Genomic DNA, 25942 nt, shown 5'->3' with positions numbered 1-25942 from the left:
AGTAGCTTATTACTTTCCCCCTGCCCTAATATAAAGCCCTTGGAACTAAGTCATCATATTTTAAGTGGTAAGCAGCATTTCACTATTCATAATTGTGATTCACTGATACAGCTACTAATCAGAGCCATCTCGTAACCCATTTCTACTAGTCAAGCTCCAGAATAAAATGGGAATATTTCCTATATTGTCTCACATGCTATTACATTCCATTTCAGTTTTTTGTTTTAAAATTAATTATTAATTTATTTATGGCTGCATTAGGACTTCGTTGCTGTGCGCGGGCTTTCTCTAGTTGCCGCGAGCGGGGGCTTCTCTTGTTGCGGAGTTCGGGCTCTAGGCATGTGGGTTTCAGTATTTGTGGCACAATGGCTTAGTTGCTCCCCGGCATGTGGGATCTTCCTGGACCAGGGCTCTAACCCATGTCCCCTGCATTGGCAGGCGGATTCTTAACCACTGCGCCACCAGGGAAGTCCCTCAAATAGTTCTTTCATTCAGTCTAAACAAGATTAACATTGGTCAGTAGCACATTTATCATGGCAAAAATTTCAGTTTTAGGGTACAGGTCTAGAGGAAAAAAAAGGAAGCTCTTGAATTTAAATCTGCTAACACTACCGGTTTTCCTAATGATCAACTAATTATCACTCATGGAGAAAAATGAATTTACTCCCTCAAAGTAAAAAAAGACTAAAAGTGTACCTTTTTTCTGCCTTTAAATTAAAAAAAAAATTACAGGACAGTTTGCATTTCTTTTATAATGAATTACCAACAAATGCCTGACCCAGGAATCAAAAATTAAAATTCAGAATTTAAAACCAAGAAACAAGCTAAATCACGTACATATTTAATTAAGAAACTAATGATGCAATATTACCCAAATAAAAAGTAAGCAGGGACTTCCCTGGTGGCGCAGTGGTTAAGAAGTTGCTTGCCAATGCAAGCCACATGCCACGGAGCAACTAAGTCCGTGCGCCACAACTACTGAGCCTGTGCTATAGAGCCTGCGAGCCACAACTACTGAGCCCATGCGCCTAGAGCCCGTGCTCCACAACAAGAGAAGCCATCGCAATGAAAAGCCCCTGTGCTGCAACAAAGAGTAGGCCCTGCTCACCGCAACTGGAGAAAGCCAGAGTGCAGCAACAAAGACCCAATGCAGCTAAAATAAAAAAAAAAATCCTAATCTAACACAGTCTATTCATCCAAGATAACAGTGTGAATCTATATATGTTCTCTTCCATCTCAATATGTCATGTAGTGACAAGTTCAACAGCCAAGCAACCTCATCTTCTGGATGGACTAGTAAATTTGTACTGTCCATGTCTGCAGAGTCTTGCCCCCTTTCCAGCATACCTGTGAGCGGTCCTTATGAATAATTTGGTCGGAGAAAGCAAAGTCTCCATTGTTGAAAGCTATGGAAGAGACTCTTAATTCAAACAGTATTAGGTTGGTGGATGAGGCAAATTGGAGCATGTAAAAAAAACAAAAAACAAAAAAACAAGCACATGCTCAATTATCATGTTCCATATTTCAGAGAAGAGGCATTAAGGATTTATGCTATGTTTATTTACAAACATATCTAGGATGCTGAGTTCAAGAGTTTGATCCTTTTTTCAAAGAGACTGCACATCTTAAAATGTTCCTCTTCGTATCTGTGGATAAAAACATAAAAAATTAACAATATTAAAGAACCCATTCATTTAACAGAAATATGTAGTTTCATTAATATACTGTTTGTCCTTCAATTTATGACTGGTACATCAGAAAGCGTTTACAGTATCATGACTTTATTCATACTGATTTTCTTCATCACATGCACCAGAGTCTTCCCAAGTAATGGCTTGGATAAATCATTTCCTTTCTAAACTAAGACAAGTAAAGTCTTTCTTTTCCAAAGTATATTTTGGAATTTATTCCAATCATCCCACAGAGCTTCCTTTAGTGTTACTTTTGCTGAAAATTCTGATTGTAATTTAACTAAATAAATCCTTTCTTCTCACTCAGGGAATCTGCTAATCTTGCTGCACACAAGATTCCTTCAGGTATATACTAACATACACTGCCCTCAAGATAGATTAGCATTAATCAGTTTACTAGAACTTTACATGGTCAAGTACCTGAGCTCTGGAACGAGACTGCCTGGGTAAAAATCCTGGTCCACCATCACTAGCTATGGAATACTGGGCAACTTAACATTTTTTTTTTTTTTGGTCTCAGATCAGGTTAACATCATCCACCTCAGTCTTGCCTGGTAGCCAACCTGAGCTTGTTAATGTAAAGTTTGCCTGACAAACAGCAGCACTCAATAAACACTGGCTTTCAGGCAAAGATACATCTGTTTATAGGTTTAACCTGTCTCCCTCAATGCTACACCCACACTTAACTTCAGGAATTACAACAACACACAATAGTGTATTTGTGGTTTTGGGGGGCGTGGTAAGGGAAGAAAGGAAAAAAGGGGAAACCTCTGCGAAGATTAGAAATGCATTAATTATTTACCTGTCTCATGGATTATTTTTTAAGCAGTTGGTGTCTTACTATATAGAAAGGTGCAGCAAATCCAGACCCAAAGTACAAAGTCATCATAGCTAGTAACCGCCACTTGTTTTCCACTGAAAATGGTATATTCTGTTGGGAAAAAAAGAGGAAAAAAAGAGAACAGAAACTGAACTTCGAATCATCTGACTTTATAAATCAAAAATAAGTATACAGGAAACGTTAATTTTTCCATAATCAGGTTATATATATATGCCATATACCATAACACTTTTTTCAACACTATCTTTCAAATCCTATGACCTCCATCACACAAAACACTAGAAGGTAAAAAAATTCCTGGCTTTACTCATCAACTCTACCCCTCTACACCCTTTCTCGGCCCATTAATACTAGGCTTCAGGTAACCCTCGGAGGGTGTTACTGCTAACTACCCGATTTAAACTATTTATACTTGAGGCTCAAACCAACTTCAATCAAGGACGGTTAATACTCCTAATTTCGTCAACTAATTGGAGACGAGCCCCACACCACAGGCCCTCATATCCTCAACGTTTCAATGACTTTGACTTCGAGTCCGGTGACCTCTAGCTGGGCTTTAAGCCGCAATACCTGCAGCCAGGCGCTTCAGGGCCCTCCATATGTTGAAGGGCGGGGTGGAGCGCGAGGGGGAAATGGGGGAGCACTAGTGTGAGGTAAGGCCTCTGGCTTTACCTACTCATTCCTTTTCGCGAATACGGCGCGCAGCCAGGGTCCTGAACTTTCTCCCTGGTCCCTGGAGGAACTGGAATGCTAGTCGACGTCCCAGATAAAAACCCCAGCTTCCCACCTCTCTCTCCACGGCCCAAAGGCGGCCTTGGAGTTCAGCCAGTCGCAGCCAAGTGCCCCCTACCCAACGGAGCCAGGCCCCTTCCATACTAACCTTCCCTGGACCCTCCTCATAGTGGCTCCTACGGACCACAGAGGTTGTGAACCTCCGGATGCTTTGTCCCAACATAGCGCTGTTGGAAGCCCTGCAAAAGGCGCAGAAACTTAAGGCGGAAGAAATGGCGGCAGCACACCCAGCACTCCTTTCTTCACGACCTTGTTCCCCTGTGGGCAAGGACCGAAAGGGAAGATGGGAAATGGGGCAGAGCTCTCGGAAGATGCGACAAAGCGGCGCCCCCCGAGGATTGTGGGAATTGTAGTTCAGAACATCGTGGCGCCTTGTCGGCCCTGAAGGATTGTGGGAAATGTAGTCTCGCCCAGTTCTGGTAGGCTCAGAACATACTTACCAGCAGCGTTTCTTCCGAACGTGAGTTCTTGTCCGGGTTCTTGGGGCCTGTTTCTAGAACGATTTTACTGAAGTTAGCGAAGCAGTTTCACCATGTGTGTTCTAGTTTATGGAAAATGAAAATAAACCTCTCCCTTTTCTTTTTTTGTGACTGTATGCTAAGTGTCTGTGATTTGCAGTACTACTCTGCCAGCGCTGCGAGAGATGTATATGCTCTGATCTCACCGGAAGGAAAGGAACCGTAAACACGAGTAACCAAATAATATGCAGTACAAAGGATTTCAGAGAGAAAACTGAGTTGAAGTGCGAAGGGAAGGATTCCTGGAGATATAGAGAACTAAGTAGAACAGAAGTAGGAAGAGAGGGAAGAGAAAACTCAAGGCCAGTATGAGTATGGCATGTTGGGAGTGTGGAAGAGAAAGCAGCCTCTGATCCGGAGCCAGCCTGGACCAGGAATTGGTGTTCTCCTGCTGAACCTAAACAATTTAAGAGGACATGCACATCAAAGTTTCTCCTGTCAGTGATGGCTCAAGGAAATAAGATCACTCTATTATATATGAACATAGGCAAAACATGAACATTGTTCAAGTCACAAAAATGACCAAACATCACCATACCCAGTCAATACGATGACTTCTGCTTCTTTATCAATTACCTTAACCGTAGGCTAGTCTTCCTTCCTCCTACGTAGAATTTAGTAAGATAGCAAAAGTCACCGGAAAGAAGCCCAAAGCCTGTTAAGTCCTAACACCTTACTGAGATCCCAGGGTTTCTCTGGGTATTCGGTCTCCCTTACTGCAGTGAGTAATAAACCCAGCTTCTTCATTTACAGTTGTATTCCTGGTAGTCTTTGACTAGTGGGTATTGGAAGAAACTGGTCATAAATGAGGCTGGGAAAGTATTAGGTTAGATTGTGAAAGGCCCTGCTAACCTAAGTTTTCATCTGTGGCAGTGTACATTGCTTCAGATGATTCATTTATACAGCAGCAGTAAATAAAGTCGAGTAGGATTTAAGTCTTGCTTTGAAAACTGGTTATAAAGTGTGTGCTTTAATCTTTCTTTAGCTTTTGAAAGAGAAAAGCCATGTTTCACCTCGACAGAAAACAAAAAACATGAACAAAAGTGAAGACGTTTTATTTCTACAAGTAACTTGTAATTGAGTAGAGATGCATGTAATGCATAATTGGTGTTCTCCTCCTAATTGATAGAGGATGCATGATATTCAGTTTTTTTAAAAGTCCGCATCAGTGTCTTTATGTATTAAAAGGATTATGATTTAACTATAATTGGGAAATGTTTTCACAGTTAATAGTTAATGTTTTCTGAATTCTCTTTTTCAGTCTAATGTAAGTAATATCTCCTGTATATTTGGTTTATTGTTACTTCTAATTCACATTAATTGATGCTCGTCTGTGTATCTGGCTTCCAGCTAACTCCAAAGGGAACTCCAAGAGAGATTCTAGCATATGGCTTTGAAATTGTCTGCCTCCTCATGGGCTCTGTGACCAATTAAAGACCGTGGCAAATTCTTTTCATCAAGAGATAGGGTCTATGCCTTTTCTCCCTGAATCTGGATGGACTCTGTGTGACTATTTTGAGCAAGAGAATTTGCTGTAAGTGATGCTGTGCCAGTATCCTGCCCAGGCCTTACGATATTGGCAGCTTCCTTTCCTGTCTTTTGGAACATTTGCCCTTGCAACCCTGAGCTTCATGTAAGAAGTCTGACTACTCTGCTGGAGAGGCCTCCTGAAGAGTACTCAAGAATGCACCAAAAAAAAGTAGGGGATCGGCTCAGGTGTCAGGTATGTGAGTGAAGCTATCTCGGATTCTCCAGTCCAGTCCAGGTGGCAGCTGAGTATCACTGAGGGACCCCAGTCAATACTGTGTAGAGAAGAGTTGCCAAGTTTAGCCCTGCCCAAAATGCTGATCTACAGATTTGTGAGGCATAATTAAATGGTTGTTCTTTCAAGCCATTATGTTTGGGGTAGTTTGTTATGCAATAGTAAATAACTGGAATAAGAACTGCTCAGCTGAACCCACCAGCCTCCAAAACTATAAGAGAAAATAATAAATTGTTTTAAGCTGCTAAATTTTAGGGTAGTTTGTTATAAAGGGGTAGAAACCTGGAACATGTATCATGCACAGTTTCTTATACATATAGCCTAACAATCTAAATTCAGTCATAATGGCTGGCAAGGAAAATGCAAATCACCCTTGAGAACCTTTTGATTCAGTATGATACTTTTCTGCTATAAAATGAATTTTAAGAGAAATGAGACATTTCATGGATTGGAACAAAACAGAAAAGATCTTTAGGGACATGAGGTTTACTCCCAAGTTGTACTTTAAAAATAAAATCCAATTATTTTAATAGTGAATAGGATGTATATCATAGAGTAAGCAATGTGCTTTTTGGACCCACATGAATCTTTGGAAACTGAAATTACATTATATAGAACAATATATCTAAAAATTAAAGTACAATATTTGTCATGTGTCTCAACAGCTACTATATTAGATTTTTAGGAACTAGGTTAGAGTTTACTTAAATTGTTTACTGAAGAAATTATATGTTTCTGTCCTACATTGAAAAACTCAAGTTAAAAAGTTTCTTTTGGTCTCAAGTTTTTAGAATTTCCTGCTACTGTAGCATTAAAGTCAGAATGCTGTGTTAACTATTTTTTTTTTTTTTTTTTTGAAATTTACATTTGTAGAGGGAAAAAAAAACCTGGTTTTAGGAAAGGAGAAAATGTGATTCCACTGAGGCAGTTAGGGTTGGAAAATATGCTGCCAGCCTTCCAAATGATTTAGTGATGACCAACTGGAAGAAAAATTTCTGCAAAAAAGAAAAAAAAATGCTTATGTGATCAAGCTGTATATTTTACTCTTCATCTTGCTTTATTACTTTTGAACACCACTTTTTCCTTAAAAGCCTTTCATGTTTTTTATTCCAACTTTATTGCTTAATCTCAATGAAGCTTTAAGGATGATTCACTTTTTAAAGATTAATTTATAGTTTAATTATTTGTTATTGAGTATTGCCAAGTATAGGTAGGTACATTTTTACAAGGTGAGCACAGAAAATAACATTTCTCAATTTGAAAATCAATGATTGTATTTATATTTATGTTCCATCTCCTTCTTGACTTAGTTTGCAATGATACTTGGTATTGCTTTGACTAGTTTTCTTTAAATTCACTATGGCATTTCCTGCTTGTGTCTATAACTGGAATACTAAATAATCAAATAGTTTCATTCATTTATTTTAAGGAAACATAATTTAAATGAGGAAGGGGATTCTGAAAATGAATTTAATGCATCATTCTAAAAAGAAATCCTTTTTTGTTACAAGTAAGAGAAACATAGGAGATACTTGAAAGTAAACCAACTTTCTTGCATTACTTGTTTTGTAAAGAATTGTGCAAATAAGGACTATCTGGAAGTCTTGGTTTATAACTAGGCCCTTTTTTTGCTGATCAATGCATATAAAGTGCTGCTATATTTCTACCAGAGTCAGGTGAGATTGCAGGAATCTGATCAAAGGCACTTTGTTCCTCTAGACAATGTTCCTCTTTACAGTCCAGAAAGATGTTTGTTTATGCTATAACAGCTTTTGTATTTGGCTTTTTGGTTTGGGCTTATAATTAAGAAAAATGGGTTTTCTTGAGAATAACATTTATGCACTTTGAGTAAATTATTAGTGAATTCACCAAACAGTTCTTTTAAACATTTCAACTAATTATAAAATTACACAAAGTGGGTTAGGTTTAATTTCCAGTTCTCTTCACATCCCTCAATTAAGCTATACCCTCACTAACAGCCTTTAAAACTGTATCATTGTCCCTGAATTGTGTTCAGCATCTCCTTACCACTTTGAACTAAGGGATATTATAAGCAACAGACTTATGAAACTCTTGCCAGGTTTACTATGCGGATGATTTTTTTTTTCTTTGAGGATGTGTTTCAATATATTTCATGGTGTCATTTTTATGAGGATCCATAGGAGAAATTTCTCTCTGGTCTAAAATAAACATGCTTCTCCTGAGTAGCTGATTTGCTTTTGCCTTATGAGTGCTGTGAATAACAAACTTTATTGCGATTTCTTCCTTATACTGATTCCTAGAAAGCTTAGAGCCAAATGTGTGACCTACCTTCAGTGGAGACTGTGAATGTATTTTGTGTACTTTACTCCTAGCTCCATCTTCTCTTCTTCTTTTTTTTTAAAATTAATTAATTAATTTTTATTTTTGGCTGTGTTGTGTCTTCGTTTCTGTGCGAGGGCTTTCTCTAGTTGTGGCAAGTGGGGGCCACTCTTCATCGCGGTGCGCGGGCCTCTCACTATCGCGGCCTCTCTTGTTGCGGAGCACAGGCTCCAGATGCGCAGGCTCAGTAGTTGTGGCTCACGGGCCTAGTTGCTCCGCGGCATGTGGGATCCTCCCAGACCAGGGCTCGAACCCGTGTCCCCTGCATTGGCAGGCAGATTCTCAACCACTGCGCCACCAGGGAAGCCCTTCTCTTCTTTATTTAGCTTTGCTTCACTTTTCTACCCAATTTTATTTTATCTTGTTATATAGTATGTGTCTTTGTTCTATTCCTCAAATGTTTTCTGAAACAATATTAGCATGTAAATAAGCTAATAAATTATAAATTCTCCTCACATAGAAAGTTGTTGTAGTGTTACTTTATTGATTTTTCTCTTTGCTTTATGGAGCCTGGGCTAGGTAATGTAATTAAAACTAGCTAATGGAACAAATGATCCCCGAATTTTAATGGCTTAACACAATAAAGATTTATTTCTCACTTATGTCTCAATCTGAATCAGATGTTCAGCATGCAGTCTTCCACTTGGTAGTTCTATTGCTGTCATCTTCTTGGGCCTCCACTCAATCCTCTGGATTGACCCTGCCTGCCACCATGCTAAGAAGAAGGTAGAGGCTCACACAAGGGTCAGGTTAGTAGGTGGCATGCACTATTTGTGCCTATATTCTATTATCCAAACCAATCACATGCTACACAGATTTCTGTGTGTCTGAGAGGAAATTGGAAATGGTTTGGTTGAACACATAGCATGTCCTCTACAGAGACCTTCTAGTTTCTTGTTGGAATCTTATGGAATACTTCTGCAAGAATTCAATATTCAGTGGTTATATGTTATCTTGGCACTTTGCTACAGTGACTGCAAATCCTCATAATTCTTCTGTAATTTCCTGTTCCTGCACATTTCCCCAGAGTTGCACACTCCAGGCAATATACTGTACCTGGAATCAGAATGACATGGGTTCAAATCCAATATCTACCTTAACTGTTTAGCTTTGGGAAAGTTGCATGACCTTTCCTCATCTTTCAAATGGGGACAGTAATCTTACGTACTTTACAGGGTTGTTAGAAGGGTGTTTGGCTGCACCCCTCAGGCCTGCAAGCCTTGTAACTACCCAACCTCCAAACCAGAGTAAGCACCCAGAGATAGAGACAGAAACATCAACAGTTTAGTGGATAGGGGAGCTTACTGAGTTTGCAGCAAAATGTCCTGGAGTGACACCCCACAGCAGACCGCAGAAGGCAGATGGCAGGAAGGACACAACAGCAATCTCACTACTCTCAATACTGGGGGAGAAGAAGGCTACCATTTATAGGGGGAACTGACTTCAGGTAGGCTCATCAGTTACCAGGGAAACCAGCAGCTGGGGCAGGGGACAAGCATGTAGGCAGTTTACTGATTAAGCCCTACAATTAAGAGGATTGGATAGTCATGTGAGTGAAGCAAGGACTGGTCGAGTAGGGGATGTACAGAGAGCAAGAGAATAACCATCTTGAGTGGCCTGACCATACAAAGGGTCAATTGAGATATTTGCTGCTTCAGAGTGTTCTATTAGCAAACGGGCCAGTGACAACCCCCTTTGGGGGATCCCCCTCGACGTGCCACTTTTTAATTAACTTTCTGTCTTTTCTCAACAGTTTGGCCACTGGAATATGTAGATCTGAAATATTTTTTAAAAAACTGATGCACTACTATAAGGTAAGCTCTCTGAGGATAGAGAGTGGTTTTTTTTTGTTGGTTTTTTTTTTCTGATCACTTATGTATCATCCTAAGTATCCTCTATAAAGACACTCAATGAATGAATGCTGAAAACAATTAATGAATAGTGTAGTAGTTTGAATTTAAATGCAAATACTATGTTTTGAGTGTAGATTATGATTTAGTTTTTAAAATCCACTTTATTGAGGCATATGTTACATGCAATAAAACGTCTGTTTTGAGTGTCCTGTTCAATGAGTTTGACAACTGTATACACTCATTAAGCAGCATCACAATTAAGATATAGAACAACAATCACCCATGATTTACTTGTAGCAATATACTTTAAAAGGATTGATTTGTTAATTACCTCTGAGCACGCTAACCCTTGATGCTCAGATATTCTCAATTAAAGCCAAAACTGCACTCAGTCCTATAAAAGTAGGCCTTAATGCAGATTTTCTCAGCAGGAGACTATTTACATTACAGACCAGATTATTATTTGTTGAGGGTGATGTCTTGTGCATTATACAGGATGCTTAGCTACATTTCTGGCATCTACCCCCTAGATGCCAGTAGCACTACCCCTCCCAAGCTATGGCAACCAAATCTGTTTCCAAACATCATCAAAAGTCCCCTCTACTGGCAAAATCATTCTAGGTTGAAAACCACTGCTCTACGGCCATCTCTTCAGGGCAAGGTGAGTCAACAGAACATACACTTGATCTGAGCCAATGCTTTTGCACTTGCTGAGATCCATTGGCAGAACTGTTACACTTCACCCTTTTCAGCAAGGTAAGGCTCAACTACCTTAGGATTCTGCATTCCACTGGCACTTTGCCCACTCCCTTCTCTGCCATCATTGTGTGCCATCCACTGCCTGTAGTGTTGAAGATTTATAAGCTTCTGTTGATCTTCCCCTCTGTTCCACACTGAATCCAGGGCAGATGGGAAGTGGTATTAAAGCTGGCTTTTGTTTTATTCTTGCCTTGTGAATCTGTGTTCTCTGAGACCCACTCATTTAGAAGGTAATGAACCTATCCTTAGTTCTACCTTTAGAAATAGACAATTAGTTTTTAATTGAATGAACACATGTGCTTAGCACTGTATCTGGCAAGTAGTAATGCTCAATACATAACAACTCTTATTATTACTTCCCTACCACTGTTTTTCTGTGCTGCTGCTATATTCCCCTTGTTTCCTTATACTAAGATCACTCCTACTTTCATCATACTTACCACACTTTCTCTGTTTGTATTCAGCTTTCGTATTAAGACTATTCAGTCTATGTTCACATGTCCCAAAGATATTTAGCTCTCAAGACACCCAGGCCACCAAGGCATGCCTACCCTCCTGGCCTGATCACATGTTCCTCAGCTTTTGATGTAAAATTAAGAGAAAAAAATCAGCTCCTTAGGAAATCCCATCATCATTTGATTGGAAAGGAATGGCTTTCCTGACTAGAGCCACAAGGAAGACCATCCTCTGAAGGAAAAAAACCAGACATTCTGTCTCTTCTAGTTTCCTAATTTTCTCACTATCCTTCCCTAGAAGAGCTATGAAACTCCATACTTAGACCTTGTGCACTTTTTGAATAACAAAGGTGAACACAGCATTTGATTGTAAACATCTACTGCAGTTCATTAAAGGTAAATAAAATAATTTTTTAAAGAAGAATATAAACTTAAGGTGTGACAGAACACCTCTCTACTCACCAGATGAGGAAACCAGAACATTGTTCATTTAACAGGAGGAGGGGAACCCAGATCATGCAGGAAGCCTTGAGTAAGAGGATTATTAAAGAAGTGTAGGTTATTATTATTATATACTGTATTATTAACAGAAGTGTAGATTATTATGAACTGGGAAAAATTTGTGGAAGTGGTTGTTAAAGAAGGCTTGATTCTGTGTTCTTGTAGCATAACTGTCAGCACAAATTTGGCTGTTTTTTTAAAATTTATTTATTTATTTTTGGCTGAATTTGGTCTTCGTTGCTGTACGTGGGCTTTCTCTCGTTGTGGTGAGTGGGGGCTAGTCTTTGTTGCAATGCACGGGCTTCTCCTTGCGTTGGCTTCACTTGTTGCAGAGCATGGGCTCTAGGCATGCGGGCTTCAGTAGTTGTGGCACGTGGGATCAGTAGTTGCGGCGCATGGGCTTAGTTGCTACGTGGCATGTGGGATCCTCCGGGACCAGGGCCTGAACCTGTGTCCCCTGCATTGGCAGGTGGATTCTTAACCACTGCACCACCAGGGAAGTCCCACAAATTTGACTTTTGACACTTAATATCTGGGGTTGTGAGATCTAAAATCCCTATTGCTCATCCTATTGTGTTACGTGGAATTTTCCAAAGTCTTTTCAGAAACTCAAAAGCTGATTTTTTTTTTTTTTTTCCCATTCTCTTTTCATTCCTGATGTAGCAATCCTATCCTGAAGGGAAGAAATGGTGGTAGAGGGTAGGGATAAAGGCAATTTATGGTTAATAAAAACAGGTGATGAATTAAAAGTGATTTTCCCAGGACACAGGTTTTTAACTACCTGAAGTGAAATGACTGATTTGAGTTATATCTACCTGCGAGAGCAGTCTTGGGTATGTATTGGGGATGTAGACAACCCTGACTTCAGGGACATAAAAAATTCCAATACTTTTCCTATCGTTCTCAAGAGGAAAGTAAAATCTTTGTTTCTAATATTTGACACAAAGGCTTAGATACATGTTAAGAGAAGTAAGAGTTTTATTTAAATTCACAATCTAAGGCCTTTCTAGAAGGCAAGATTACCAGGGAAGGGGGGGAGGGGTTGACATCTAGAAGCAGCAAGGGATTAGAACAACATGCAAGATGAAAAAAAATATTTGCAGAAATTGCATAATTTTGTTTACAACAAGATTTTTTGCTTTCTCTCTCTTTCTCTCTCATACAAACTATGAAAATTTGGTGGAAAATACACAGATACAGACTCGAAATAACTTTACAGCTTTAAATAAGTTGGAATTCCACAAAAATCATTATAGAAAGAGGTGTTAAAGATTAAGGATGCCAAGTTTAAATATATCAGGAAAATAAAATGATAGATTCGAAAGTCTGAGTCATAAAGACCAAAGAAGTCTGACAGGGTGATTTGATAAAAATAATAGGATAAAAAGAATAATAGGATAAAAATTCTCATACCTTTCCCTCTTAGGTGCCAAATTGACCATCTTCTTTGTAAAAGCAACGCCCTCCATCTCTTGTACTTAACCTGACTTCTCTCAATGCTGCCATCATTGAAGAGTTTTAATGATAAGCTCTCCCATGAAGTCCTAATGGCACCATAGACTCAGTCTTTGTACAAGTGAATGTGTTCCGTTAGTGTACCTCCATCCTATATGACAAAGCTACTCTTCTTCCCAATTTTCCTTTTTATGGGTGTCATTCCCTTTTCCTGGTCATCCAAACCCAGAATCTGAGAATGGTCCTTGACTCCTTTTTCTCTTTTCAAGGGACTTACCACTTAATGGGGTAGGGTGGAGAGAACGTCCAGATTGATAGAGGAAGAAAAAAATCATAGAATGTTATAAATAAGTAGAAATAGGAGGATCTAGACCCAAGACTGAGTCTTCTTTTCCTCACCTGTGCACACAGTTACCCAGTGTTACAATGATGACCATTTTAAGTGGGTATATTAGTGCAGATAATAGCTGGTTATTTCTCTCTCAGTTCAAGTAGAAGGAAGATAGGAAAGTATTCCTCCAGCGTTGCTCTAAGTTAGAAGCTTTACACTGATTTTCTAGCTTCTGATTTCAAGGTCACACCTGGTTGTTTATGAAAACAGTACCTACTAAACACAACTCGTAGGTAGAAAAACGTTGCTGTTAGTCTTCCAGCTTCTGAACACTGCTACGCTCCTACCACTCTGTGGGCTCTTCTTTTCTGCATGTTCCTCTCCATGATTCCAGAAAACACACCCTCTTTTTGAGAAAAAAAAAAGAGACTTTTATGAGATCTAAAATTAATAAGTTTTTAATATGTAAACCATTGACATTATATTGGAGCACTAATGTTCTCTGAAGACTTTCCAAGTTAATAGGAATTGAAGCATAAGTAAAAGGAATAATGCTTCTACAGATAATTCCAGACAACATGAGGAGGAGGAAAATTCTTTGTTTTTGTTTAATTAGGAGAGAATGTTGTGGACAAAATTTAAAATATTCAGGTGGTTTCTGTACCATGTGAGTATTATAAAGTTATGGTAGTTTTTAGATAGTTTCTTTCCTTGGCATGAGTTCAACTATATAATTTACATGTCATATTTTATTTTATTTTTAAAATTAATTAATTAATTTGTTTATTTATTTATTTTTGGCTGCGTTGGGTCTTTGTTGATGCCCGTGGGCTTCCTCTAGTTGCAGCAAGTGGGGGCTACTCTTTGTTGCGGCGTGACAGCTTCTCATTGCGGTAGCTTCTCTTATTGCGGAGCACGGGCTATAGGCACACGGGCTTCAGTAGTTGTGGCACGTGGGCTCTAGAGCACAGGCTCAGTAGTTGTGGCACACAGGCTTAGTTGCTCCGCGGCATGTGGGATCTTCCTGGACCAGGGCTCTAACCCGTGTCCCCTGCATTGGCAGGTGGATTCTTAACCACTGCACCACCAGGGAAGTCCTACATGTCATATTTTAGATTATAATGTTTTTTATTTAGGTATTTGAAGTTACCATCTTCAATAATAATCTTTAAACAACCCAACAGTTTCAATTTTTCTATGTTGGTTAGAAAGCTATGTTCAACTTGAAAATATAAGAAAACATGATATATTTTAATTAAGTTTTAATAAAATATTATCGTTTCTGGCAATATTAAATAATTTTTATCTCTTTCAAACATATTACTGTGCAAGTATAACTTTAAAGAGAAATTTAAGGCATCCATGCTGAAACTTTATAATTTTAGCTTTTTTTTTGTACTAATGATTCTATTTGTGAATGCAGTGCATAATGTTAGATATGATAGTTTAAGGGTATGTGATTTTATTAATAAGCCAGTTAAGATTGTAAATAATGTAAGGAAAATTTGGATATGCTGGAGAAAACAAATACAGAAAATTTATAATCATTTTCCCCAGAAAATGCTACCTCATAGTTTTAAGAATATGTAGTATATTATGTTTTGGTTATAGTGTACAAAATGATTTTAAGGGACTAATGCAATAATATTAAAAGTAAAAAAGTAACCAAAGTGGAATATAGGATTTAGGTCAAATGTTTTCCTTGTGAAATATGCAGATAACTAAAAAAACAAATAGATTTTAGCACAAGCCTTAATACTCCATTTCACTTCACTTTGGTACTTGTAGGAATAAGCATATTATGAATTTTTAATAAAAAAATTTAAAAAACAACAAAAATTAAATCTAAAAATTTATTTTGAAAGGAGAAGTGATCAACCAATAAGCAACAGTTAATTTTTCTTCAATAGGATACAATATTTTAGGTGTCTATTAATAACTAGCTAACTTTAAGATGGAAGTACATAGACAGTTTCCAGTGTTATCTAAAATTTAACGGTGCATAGATATTCTTTGACTAACAATTGGCCTATAAGAGACCAAAGCTACAGTTTCTAAGTTCATCAATTTTCCGTTGATAAGAAAAAAAAGATAATGTTGCTTAAACTTCTTTGCTCCTTTTCAAATTTCATTGGTAAAAAACTGTAATGTGGTTTTAAAAATAAGATGGGCTAACAAGTGCTTCAGTACTGACACAAAAAAGAATAGAGTATGAAATTTTATTAATCTTATTCAGCCTAATATTTTGTTTATTTAAAACAAACATTTATTTCCTTAAGTATGTGATAGCTTTTTTTTAAAAGGAAGAAATGGATTAAGTAATTAAAATATGAAGGGACTGAAGAAAAATCTCCCAAATTATATAACCTTAAAAAGTTAATCCCATTATATTATTAAATGAGCACTCGTTTTAGGCAGCACAGTGAGAACAGAGAGGTAATTGCTGAACTTCTTTTGAGCTTACTCTTATGCAACCAGAGGGTAGAAGAGAATGTTTTGGAAGATGTTCACCATTTAATTACCTCGATTCCGAGTTTTCCTAATGATTGTCAATACTTTCAACCAATTGAATTCACATACTTATTTTATATTGTGTAGTACAAAGAATATGTTAGAACTAATAAAAAATGTAAATGAAAAAAGGAAAGTGGCTAATATTCCTTAGCTTTCTCTTTCTCTTTACCAGCACATTTAAAAAATGCCCAGTTTGCTATGTCTGTGAATATTCTTGCCTATATATGCGTAAATGGGACCAGAAATCATAAAGAATGATGGATTTTTTATTGGATTTTAATTACAACTGTGTGTAACTTTGAACTATAAAATACTTTAAAGAGATTAAGCAGAAAATTAACCATAGTAAAAAAGCAGAATTATTGTAGTAGGAACATGTTCTACCTGCTAGCAATGCAGATTTCAGTTTTTCTTGTTGATCATTAAATTCTATTTTCTAAGGATAAAAGAGATATAGATGCAGACATACAAGCTACAGCCAAAAATAACTTTCAAGCTTGTGAAACCACTGGTCTTCCCAGCGCAGTAGTCTGTCTTTGATAGTGGCACCCTATCACCTTGGGGTTGCACATGGATGTGGTTCTTAAAGATCAGAATCTGCATGGATTTCATCAGTGAAACTTTATTCCAGAGTATATCTAACTTCTATCAGCATAATGAAATGGTCATTTACACCACTAAGTTTGAGGTGGTTTTTAATGCGTCACTATATAGCTGGAACAGAATGAGGTGCTGCCATTGATTTTGGGATCAGGCAGTGGGCTTGTATCTCAGTTGTTACATGGCATTCTGTGTGTCTTGTGCCCAAATTTCCTTCTTTTTGAAAGAAAACCAGTCATATTAGGCCCATCCTAATATCCTCATCTTAACTTGATTATATCTGCAAAGACCTTATTTCCAAATAAGGTCATATTCACAGGTACCAGGTGTTGTGACTTCAACATATCTTTTTGGGAGGCACAATTTAACCCATAACAGTGGAGCACCAGAAAAGCTGAGGGGATCTGGCCAGGGCACCAACACCAAAGACTGCAAGATCTTTCTAAGTTCCTAGTGCATTTGGTCTTTAGATACACTGAATTATTGGCTTACCAAAAATTTTCAGGTTGCAGTTTTCATATGTTTCAATATTCTTCTTGCCTAAGCTATGTCCCTTTGCCCCTCTGCTTGGTGAAAGACTCCTCATCTTTAGGATGTACTACTATATCCTGAGGGCAGCCTTCCCTGGCCCTCCCAGTCTCTCTATACCAAGTCACTCACTCCATTCCAGATGAGCTTGTTTATTAATTCATTCAAATTATTATTATTTTTTATAACATCTTTACTGGAGTATAATTGCTTTACAATGGTGTGTTAGTTTCTGCTTTATAACAAAGTGAATCAGTTATACATATACATATGTTCCCATATCTCTTCCCTCTTGCATCTCCCTCTCTCCCACCCTCCCTATCCCACCCCTCTAGGTGGTCACAAAACACCGAGCTGATCTCCCTGTGCTATGCGGCTGCTTCCCACTAGCTATCTATTTTACATTTGGTAGTGTATATATGTCCATGCCACTCTCTCACCCTGTCACATCTTACCCCTCCCCCTCCCCATATCCTCAAGTCCATTCTCTAGTAGGTCTGTGTCTTTATTCCCATCTTGACACTAGGTTCTTCATGATGCATATTATGTGGCACAATGATAGATACTAGATATATTACTTGGCTATTAGGAATACAGACCTTAGCTCTAAGGTAGGTTACGGACTAGTAGAGGACACTGAAGATAATTATAACAAAGTTCAGTAAATGATAAAGAGGTCATAGCATGCTGTGGGCACTTAGGGGAAGAACACCAAGCCCAGGCAATGGCGGAGATGCAAGAGATGACACGAGTCAGGAAATTTTGGTACAACGAAGATTAACATCTTAAATGCAAAAAGTAGTTCTAAATCAGTCCTTTAATGAAGCACCTATTTTTGACTCTAAAAATGTTCTCTATTACATACTTACCTGTTTAATTCATTCATTGAATCATTCATTCATTAAATTTGACAGTTATTTCTAGATTGAGGCACTGAATTAAGTTCTGTCAGACATATGTGTCTGAGCTGTTTTAAAACAAACACTAAGTATAGGTAATGGAATAAAATATACTTACCTTCTTTAAAGTTAACAGAGCAACTTATTTTGAACTGTTGATCAAGCTGTATTTATCTATAATTCATTAGCTTCCTAGAAAAAATTTTGTCAATCTGTAATTTGTATATCTCAAAGCAGTCCTTAAGTATTCTAAAGGTAATTTTCCTAAACAGACATTTCAGAATGCTTGCAATTAGAGTTACAAGTTATGACTGTCTGCAGTAGTAATTTTCTTGTCTTAATGGGAATAAGCTGCTCATTATTTTAAAAAAAAGTATGTCAACCATTATTCCTGTTTAGAATGCTACCTTTTCTCCAGAATCGGATAAAATACTCAACTTTCTACTGCCAATGCAGTAGAATGTGAAGGAAGACACCAACCTTCAAAGACTGACAATAAAAAAATCTACACTTAGTTTTGAGAGATTCATTTTAATATCATTACCCTTAAAATAGCAAGTTTGGAAGACAAAAATGTTTTACTTTTACATTTGTCAGTCAAAGATTTACAAGCATTCATATTATTAATACAAATGGATACATAGTATTTCACCAGTTCATCCAATTTCTTGTATTCATAATATTACATAATAAAAGAGTAACTTTAGTTGACCTCTCCTTACTATAGCCATACTCTATATTTAGATAATACAATAATAAACGAAACAGAAACATTAGGTTCATTGGTTTACAGATAGAGTGTTAGCTTTTTCTTTCTAAATAAATCTAGAACAAGGTTTGGCAAATGTATTTTGTTAAATGCCTTTTACAGCCACATTAAATAAGAAACTGATATACATTCTTTGTTTTTTTTTTTTTTTTAAGATGACTTTTAAGAACCCTGAAGTGCATATAGGTTAGACAATAGAAATGAAAAGGTTTTCAGCCAGGCCTTTCTGAAGGAGTTATTCTGCTAAAGATAATATTAGTTGTCTGATAGGCCAACTATTGAACCTCTTTGTCAGCACTGGCTTCTCCTGGCTCATTTTGGGCATGTGAGAAGTCAGTCAGTGTTAACTGCTACAGGACCTATATATTAGTAGTAACTGGTTAAAATAAACCACTAAGACTATAAGCCTGGATGTGCCACTCTGCTTCAACAGTATATCCTTCTAGCAAACCTCACCTATCTAATCCAGTGAGTTTTAACTCTAAATCTTATTTCTTTCTTCTTTCCCTACCTTTTTTCCTTTCTTTCCTTCTCCTTTTCCTTTTTTTTCTCTTGAAGAAAATGTTTTCATGTGTTATTAATAGGAATTCATATGTGGTGTGGTGGAACAGTATCTCAGAAAGTCATCAGAATGTGAAACTGCTTCCTTGGAACAGTTTTGCGCTGTTGTTAAAAAAAATAATAATAATTAAAATCAGCTGATGTTAATAAATATGTCAATGTGAACTTGAAAAAAAAATTGGTTCTATTGTTCAGGCAAGGAAATCTGACCTTTCCAGAACACTGATTGCTCAAAGTTACCCTACAGGTAAGTGGTGGGGTCTATATGGGTTTTGAACTCCGCTTAATATGAGTGCCTGGGCTTTTAAATAAAAACATATGGAAGTTGCAAGTTTACAAGGAAAGAAACTTTGGTACTGTTTTCATTATTTCGTTATTATAATTTCATTATTTCATCCCTTCATCTACTCTTTGGGGCTGGCTCTAGGGCTCCACTGCTTTTACTTTCACATTTTGGTATAATTTCATGTCAGAAAGTGTGTGGATATTAGGAGTATAACTCCTACAGCCAGAAATCTAAGAAAATTTGGTCACTAGGCACTCCATTAGGCTGACGCGAATTGTCCCTCATTTTGTTATTTATATAGTTAGTAAGGATCAATACAGTTGAGTATTATTAACATTCAGAGGAAGGAGCAAGTGGCAGTAGTTCATAATCTGGTGGAGTTCTAGATAATCATTCTCTAATGCCTTTCAGTTAGAGTTCTTAGTGAAGAGCCATTTCAAATAGTTTGGCACCTTACATTCATCAGCCCTGGAGTGAGACGAGAGGGAAGGGAGTGGGAATACATTATTCTAGCTGCTAAATTGCCCCTTTTTGACCACAGTCTCATCTATAGGGCCAAAGTTTTGGATGAAGAAGTGTTCTGTGAACCACAAATTTTATGTAAAATAATTTCCCTCTCAAAACCCAGAAACCTGCCTTTTTTTATCTGTCCTGGTTCTGTCCTATTGGGGCATGACGGATCCACCAGCATACAAATATTTTATATTACTCTGCCCCCTAAAAAATTCTCCCTTGATTCAATATTTCAATGTTACTACTGCCCTGTTTCTCTGCTTCAGTCCATAAACTCTTTAAATTCATTGTCTTCATATAGTATCTCTACTTCCTTATCTATTATTTGCTCCATCTCTTTCCATTCTGGCTTCCATCTCTACCACTCTACTTAATCTTGTCAACATCACCAGTGTTCTATATTTTGTTAGCTCCTCTGTTCATTTTTCTCTGGTCACTTATCTTATTTGAAAGTAGTGCAAGATCTATTTGACCATTCCCTTTGTTCCAAGCTCCTTTTTTTCTTTGTGTTAAAAATACTGTTTCTGGCTGTTGAGTTAAGAATGATGAGAAGAGGGCCAAGAATGGATTCTAGGAGACCTGTGGGAAGGCTGTTGGTGATAGTAGAGTTTGATCTACTATTAGTAGATTGGATTGGGGTGTTCACAATGGAGATGAAGATAAATGAATATGAAAATGATATTTAGGAGGTAAAACTGGAAGTTCTTGGGGACTGATGAACTTTGGTTCAGTTTTGAATATGTTGAAATTGAGCAGCTCCAGACATCCAAATAGAGATATTAAATAGACATTGCCCATAGTGGATATGGACCTCAGAGAAGAATTCTGAGATAGAACTAATTTAGAGCCTCTTCAATTTAGAATTGATTTGAGGCAACGGACTTGGATATGATTATTTAAGAACAGAGGGTAAATTGAAAGAGAGGAAAAAACATACTATAGCTTATAATGTATTATAGTTCTTCATTCACTTAAAAGAATGGCTATAGAGTAAGTCTGGATATATAGGAAGTGACAAGATAATAACCCTTGGAGTTGTTCTTTTTATTCTTTATCTCATGTGATACATTTTTCTTTCAGATTGTGATGAGACAATGTAGTTGAAGGCACATGAGCAGTAGATTTTGTCACACCTGTCACTCTACTTTTAACAATACATTTCAGCAATAACAAGGTCTTTTATGATGTATAAAGCCAATATTCAGTATAATAATTCTATATTTCATTATGATGATGAAGTTTGATATAAATATCTTTCTCCTATTTTAAAAGAAAAGTTTTGCTACAGCTATGAAATTCATTTAGTGCTTTGCTGTTGTCTGGGAATATCACATTCATATTTTTTCCCCTTAGCTGCTTTTGAAATGCTTTAGCTTTAATGGTTGAGGTTGCAGTACATAATAGTGTTTCTTTGCACCCTAAACAAATAGAATTTTTAAAAATGTTTGAGTAAACATATAATCCACAGTGGAAAACTAAATAACAAAATGTATATCATACTTGCATTGGGAAAAAAGAATATATACATATAGAAAGTATGCTAGCTTTAATATACTTAGAATCAAAAAATGAAAAACATTCATTTGTCATAAATGTTGTTATATGAATGGTATCTTCTTAATAATCTAATAGTACTAATTTATGTGGATTATTAAGCTGTATAACTGCATTGAAATATTCTTTTTACATGTGGAAAAAAGATGTGTGTAAATAAAGGAAATAAACCATTTTAGAAGAAGCATTTTAGTAAACTTAAATGTAGGAAACTACTTAATTACTCTGAAATTATTCTTTTGCTTGAGTATCATCTTTTACTAGCATACATTAGTCACTTTTGTGAACAAAACAGAAAGAAAGTGATTGAATTTATTCAAGTTTTTGATATTTAAGTAGAAAGAATGAAAAGAGTTTCCATTAATCTTTTGAAGTTAATTTATATTTTCAGAGCATATTTGATAACCAGATTTTCCAATTTAGATTTCTGAGAAAATGATAAATAAATTACAAAGTAATTGATGATAAAGACCCTTTTGTTTGTAATTCATTGCACAAAAATTCAAAATGCAATACTACATATGTCTTTCATTTGTGGTAGATATAGGCTGAAGTGAAGAATTTCTCTGGAAATATAAAAATATATTGGGAAATCTATTTTTCAAAAATGTCTCCAGAAATTCATTTATTACACACTGTAAATAAATCTATATTAAGCTGATATCAGTATATTCAATATGTGTAAACTTCAAAACATCTGAAACATCCCCATTTCCTATTATTATTAATAAAATATTTGTACAAACCAACTTTACATTTTATGAAATCATAAAATACACACACTATTCTCTTCCCAAATGATGCCAAATGATGTTACTTTTTCTTACATTTTCTCCTTCTAATGACTTAATCTTCTAAGATTATCTCCTGAATGCATAATACTCAAACTAAAACTACCACACTGAAAAATTTATTACTTCAAGCAAAGAAATTTTAACTCTGTGACCCTAGAACCATCCTGAATTGTACCCCACCTCTTGCCCCTGCAATCCCAGGAAAGTGTTTAGAGCCTGGGCTGTTAAGGAATGATTTTGCTGACATCCTGAGGATGACTTTCGCACTGAAAACCCCAAATCTTTATTTTCTGGGCATGCTCTCTTCCTGGAAATGTATACTGTTACAGAAAACACACATTCATCTCAGGTGTGTTATGAAGCTAAGCTAAAAATCAAATTGATTAAGTTTGTTGAATGGTATGTTTCTTTCCTTTTGGTTTGATCTGAGATTTATTTTCTCATTATTCTTGAGCTCTATGAGATATCTTGTTATAATAGTAAGTTTGACAGCTTAGTAGCAGGTTTACTTCCATTCTGGTCAGAACTAGACACACATGGTAATTTAGTTGAATTGCAGAAGAAATCATGGCATTGTTGCTCAAAAATGACTATCTGAAAAAAACAACAAACAAACAAACAAAACCCTCCCTGTCAGCCTGAGTTACTAAACTCTGTATATCCCAGCTAGATTGCAGTCTTGTTTAGGTCTGTAAACTACACTTTTTCCTACCACCTCAACCATTCCCATGCCCTCATTTCTCTTAACATCTACTTCACTAACTACACACACTTATGCAACAAATTAAATAAGGTTGTCTTATTTCATTTGATGGTATTTTAAGCTAGTTAGAAAGCAGGAGATTCTGACTGCCATGTTAGGAGTTTAGAAATGGTGTTATATACTGGCATATATTTCAAAGAATTTCTGATTGAACTAGTTTTTATTCTTAAGGATGACTATTTCATAAAATTGAATGAAATGATGGACTCACATACTAACTATATGGACAAATCTATGTGTCCAGTTTTTCATTTATAACTTGGAGGAAATTCATGGCTTTACTCAATGGAATATTCCCAATACACAGGAAACAGAGACTGTAACATAATGAGTAGTGGTGGATTAACATCAACAATGTCTTCTAGCATTTGTTTCCTCCTCTAGGAATTTCCTTTCAGCCTCTGTACATTTTTCTAATTGGTTGTTTGCTTTTTCTTATTAATTTTTAGATTCTTCATAAATTTCATTTAACAATTCATTGTCACTCATGTTAATAACAAATATCTTCTCCTAGTCTGTCTTTTTTTTTCAGTTTATTTTGAAATAATTGTAGTTGCACAGGAAGTTGCAAAAATAATATAGAGAAGTCCTATGTGTCCTTCACCTAATTTCCCAGAACATAACTATAGTACAATATCAAAACCAGAAAATTGCCATTGGTACAATGTGTGTGTATGGTTTTATATCATTTATCTGATGTGCCAATCTGTATAACCACTGACACAATCAAGAGACAAAACTACTCTATTAACATAAACATCTCCCCATCATGCTATCCCTTTATAGTCACACCTACCTCCCTTTTCTCCATAATCCCTAATTCCTGGCAAATATTGATCTGTTATCCATCCCTATAACTTTGTTATTTTGAGAAAGGTATGTAAATGGAATCATACAGACTGTGGCTTTTTGGGATTAGCTTTTGCAACTGAGCATAATTTTCTTCATAGACCATTATGTCTTCTGTAAATAGGGGCAGTTTTACTTCTCCCTTTCCCATCTGTATGCCTTGTATTCTTTTCTTGCTTCATGGCATTGGCTTAAACTTCCAGTACTATGTTTAATAGCAATGGTGAGAGTGGATATCATGTCTTTTCTTGATCTTTGGGAATAGTATTTAGGATTTCATCATTATGTATGATTTTGGCTGTAGGGTTTTTGTAGATGTTCTTTATCAAGTTGAAGTGCCCTGTTTTCTGAGTGTTTTTATCATGAATGGGTGTTATAATTCTGTCAAATGAGTTTTCTGCAGCAACTGATATCATCCCATGATTTTCTTCTTCAGCTTGTTAATACAATGAATTACATTGTTTGATTTTCAAATATCGAACCAGTCCTTCATCTTTGGAATAAACTCCATTTGGTTATGGTATATGATTCCTTTCATATATTGCTGAACTCTATTTGCTAATATTTTGTTAAGAATTTTTATATCTATACTTATGAGAGATAATGGGCTGTAGTTTTCTTTTAATTTTTTTAGTATTGTCTTTGCCTGGGTTTTGTATCAGGATAATATTAACTTCATAAAAGGTAAGGTGTAGATTGTTGATTTGAAAATTTTCCTTTTTTCTAATGTAAACATTTAGTGCTATAAAATCCTCTCTGCTCTGCTTTAGCTGTGTACCACACATTTTGATTTTTAATATATAAAATTAGTTATTAAAGATAATGGCTAATTAAATTTATCAACACATTTTTATCAATTTCTGTGCTCTCCTTAGGTTATTATATTACATGCCCCTGTCTAAAGACAGTATATAATTAAATGTTAGAGTCATATTTATCCGAATATTTACTATCTTGTAGATATAGGCAAAGAGTAATTTGGGAATGTAAGCAAATTGAAAACATAGAGGAAATAACTCATGAACATGTATTTAAGTTTAAAAAAGTGGAAGTTTGATAGTGAATAAATTTCATCTGAAGAATTAGACAACAGTCTTTTCCTTTTTTACCTACATATGATTACTTTTAGAATATCTTTAATGTCTTTATAGTACATAATTTGGGAAATATATCATTTTATATAATTACAGTTTTGTCATGCTATCACTTCAGATGAAAAAATTGGGGCGTAGACTTGATTATAATCATTGTCTCTAGAAAATTGTGCATCACTGACATTCAATTTGTAAGTAAAAATTCATTAGATTTATTTAGACTTGTTCCTGCTTAACTATATTGTCAAACCTGCACATAGATGATCTCAGCTTAAAAGTTGGAAAAAAAGATCAGGACTGAGTGAAAAAAAAAAAGACCAAAGTTATAAAAGGAATGACGTTTTTCAGAGTTAGTCCAACCCCTTCCTCACTCAGATAAGCAATTTTCTTTTATGTTCACAAACAGCAGGGCTTATATTGCTTTTGTTTTTCTCGAAAATAATAAGTCTAGATTTTCATCTTTGCTAGTTTTATTGTGCTTTGTTTATGCCAAAACAGGATAGGAGACAAATAGTTCATTAAGCCTAAATATATTTATGCCTCTTAAAAAAAAACTCAATTTGTATGTTTAGATGCCACATCGGGTTCTTCAATTAAATTCAACAAATATTTGGCTACTTATTATATATAAAAAACTCCGATAGACACTGTCTGGGGTATAAAGACTCAATGTCGTCCTCAAGCCATACTTGGTCATCTCTAATAATTCTAGGTGCTCAGGAAAAAAGGAAATAAACCTGTCTTCTTTGTTCCTGAATACAGTTTAAGCATTGATAAGAAATTACTTTAATTCTGAAAGGGGGAAATCAAGGTTCCATAGTTTTTTTCTAAATGGAAATCAGCCTACTTTCTAACAAAATGATATTTTTCTGCTACTGAGCTAATCAGTGAGAATGATA

The 25942-nt window shown here is 36.2% G+C and overlaps 1 protein-coding gene and 1 long non-coding RNA gene across 6 annotated transcripts in view; one reads left to right on the top strand and one right to left on the bottom strand.

The window, feature by feature from the left end:
* Positions 1-1498: 1498 nt before the first annotated feature.
* COX7C (cytochrome c oxidase subunit 7C) lies at positions 1499-3609 on the bottom strand. Its single transcript, XM_082378594.1, has 3 exons — positions 3413-3609; positions 2494-2622; positions 1499-1646 (listed from the first exon to the last, which is right to left on the bottom strand). The coding sequence occupies exons 1-2, from the start codon at positions 3485-3487 to the stop codon at positions 2506-2508; spliced, it is 192 nt and encodes a 63-aa protein (XP_082234720.1). The 5' UTR covers positions 3488-3609; the 3' UTR covers positions 1499-1646; positions 2494-2505.
* Positions 3610-3657: 48 nt separating this feature from the next.
* LOC309622528 overlaps positions 3658-25942 on the top strand; it is a 223113-nt gene continuing 200828 nt past the window's right edge. For 3 of the 5 annotated variants that reach the window (XR_014240936.1, XR_014240937.1, XR_014240938.1), the window contains exons 1-3: positions 3706-3784; positions 5193-5565; positions 9719-9779. This is a non-coding gene — a long non-coding RNA (uncharacterized lncRNA). Of the gene's footprint in view, positions 3785-5192; positions 5566-8585; positions 8715-9718; positions 9780-25942 lie in introns of all 5 variants that reach the window. The other 2 variants (XR_014240935.1, XR_014240934.1) reach the window with 2 other exon arrangements.

Source organism: Balaenoptera borealis (assembly GCF_965194805.1).
Source record: "Balaenoptera borealis genome assembly, chromosome: 2".
Classification (NCBI taxonomy): Eukaryota; Metazoa; Chordata; class Mammalia; order Artiodactyla; family Balaenopteridae; genus Balaenoptera; species Balaenoptera borealis.
The sequence above is the reverse complement of the archived record's forward strand: the minus strand, read 5'-3'. Positions and strand labels throughout refer to the sequence as shown.

What these genes read in the sequence shown, in the direction of transcription:
- COX7C (XM_082378594.1), bottom strand. Translation starts at nt 3,487, where the DNA reads ATGTTGGGACAAAGCATCCGGAGGTTCACAACCTCTGTGGTCCGTAGG. An exon ending in ATGAGGAGGGTCCAGGGAAG is followed by an intron (nt 2,623 to 3,412) that starts GTTAGTATGGAA and finishes TTTTCCCAACAG; the next exon opens with AATATACCATTTTCAGTGGA.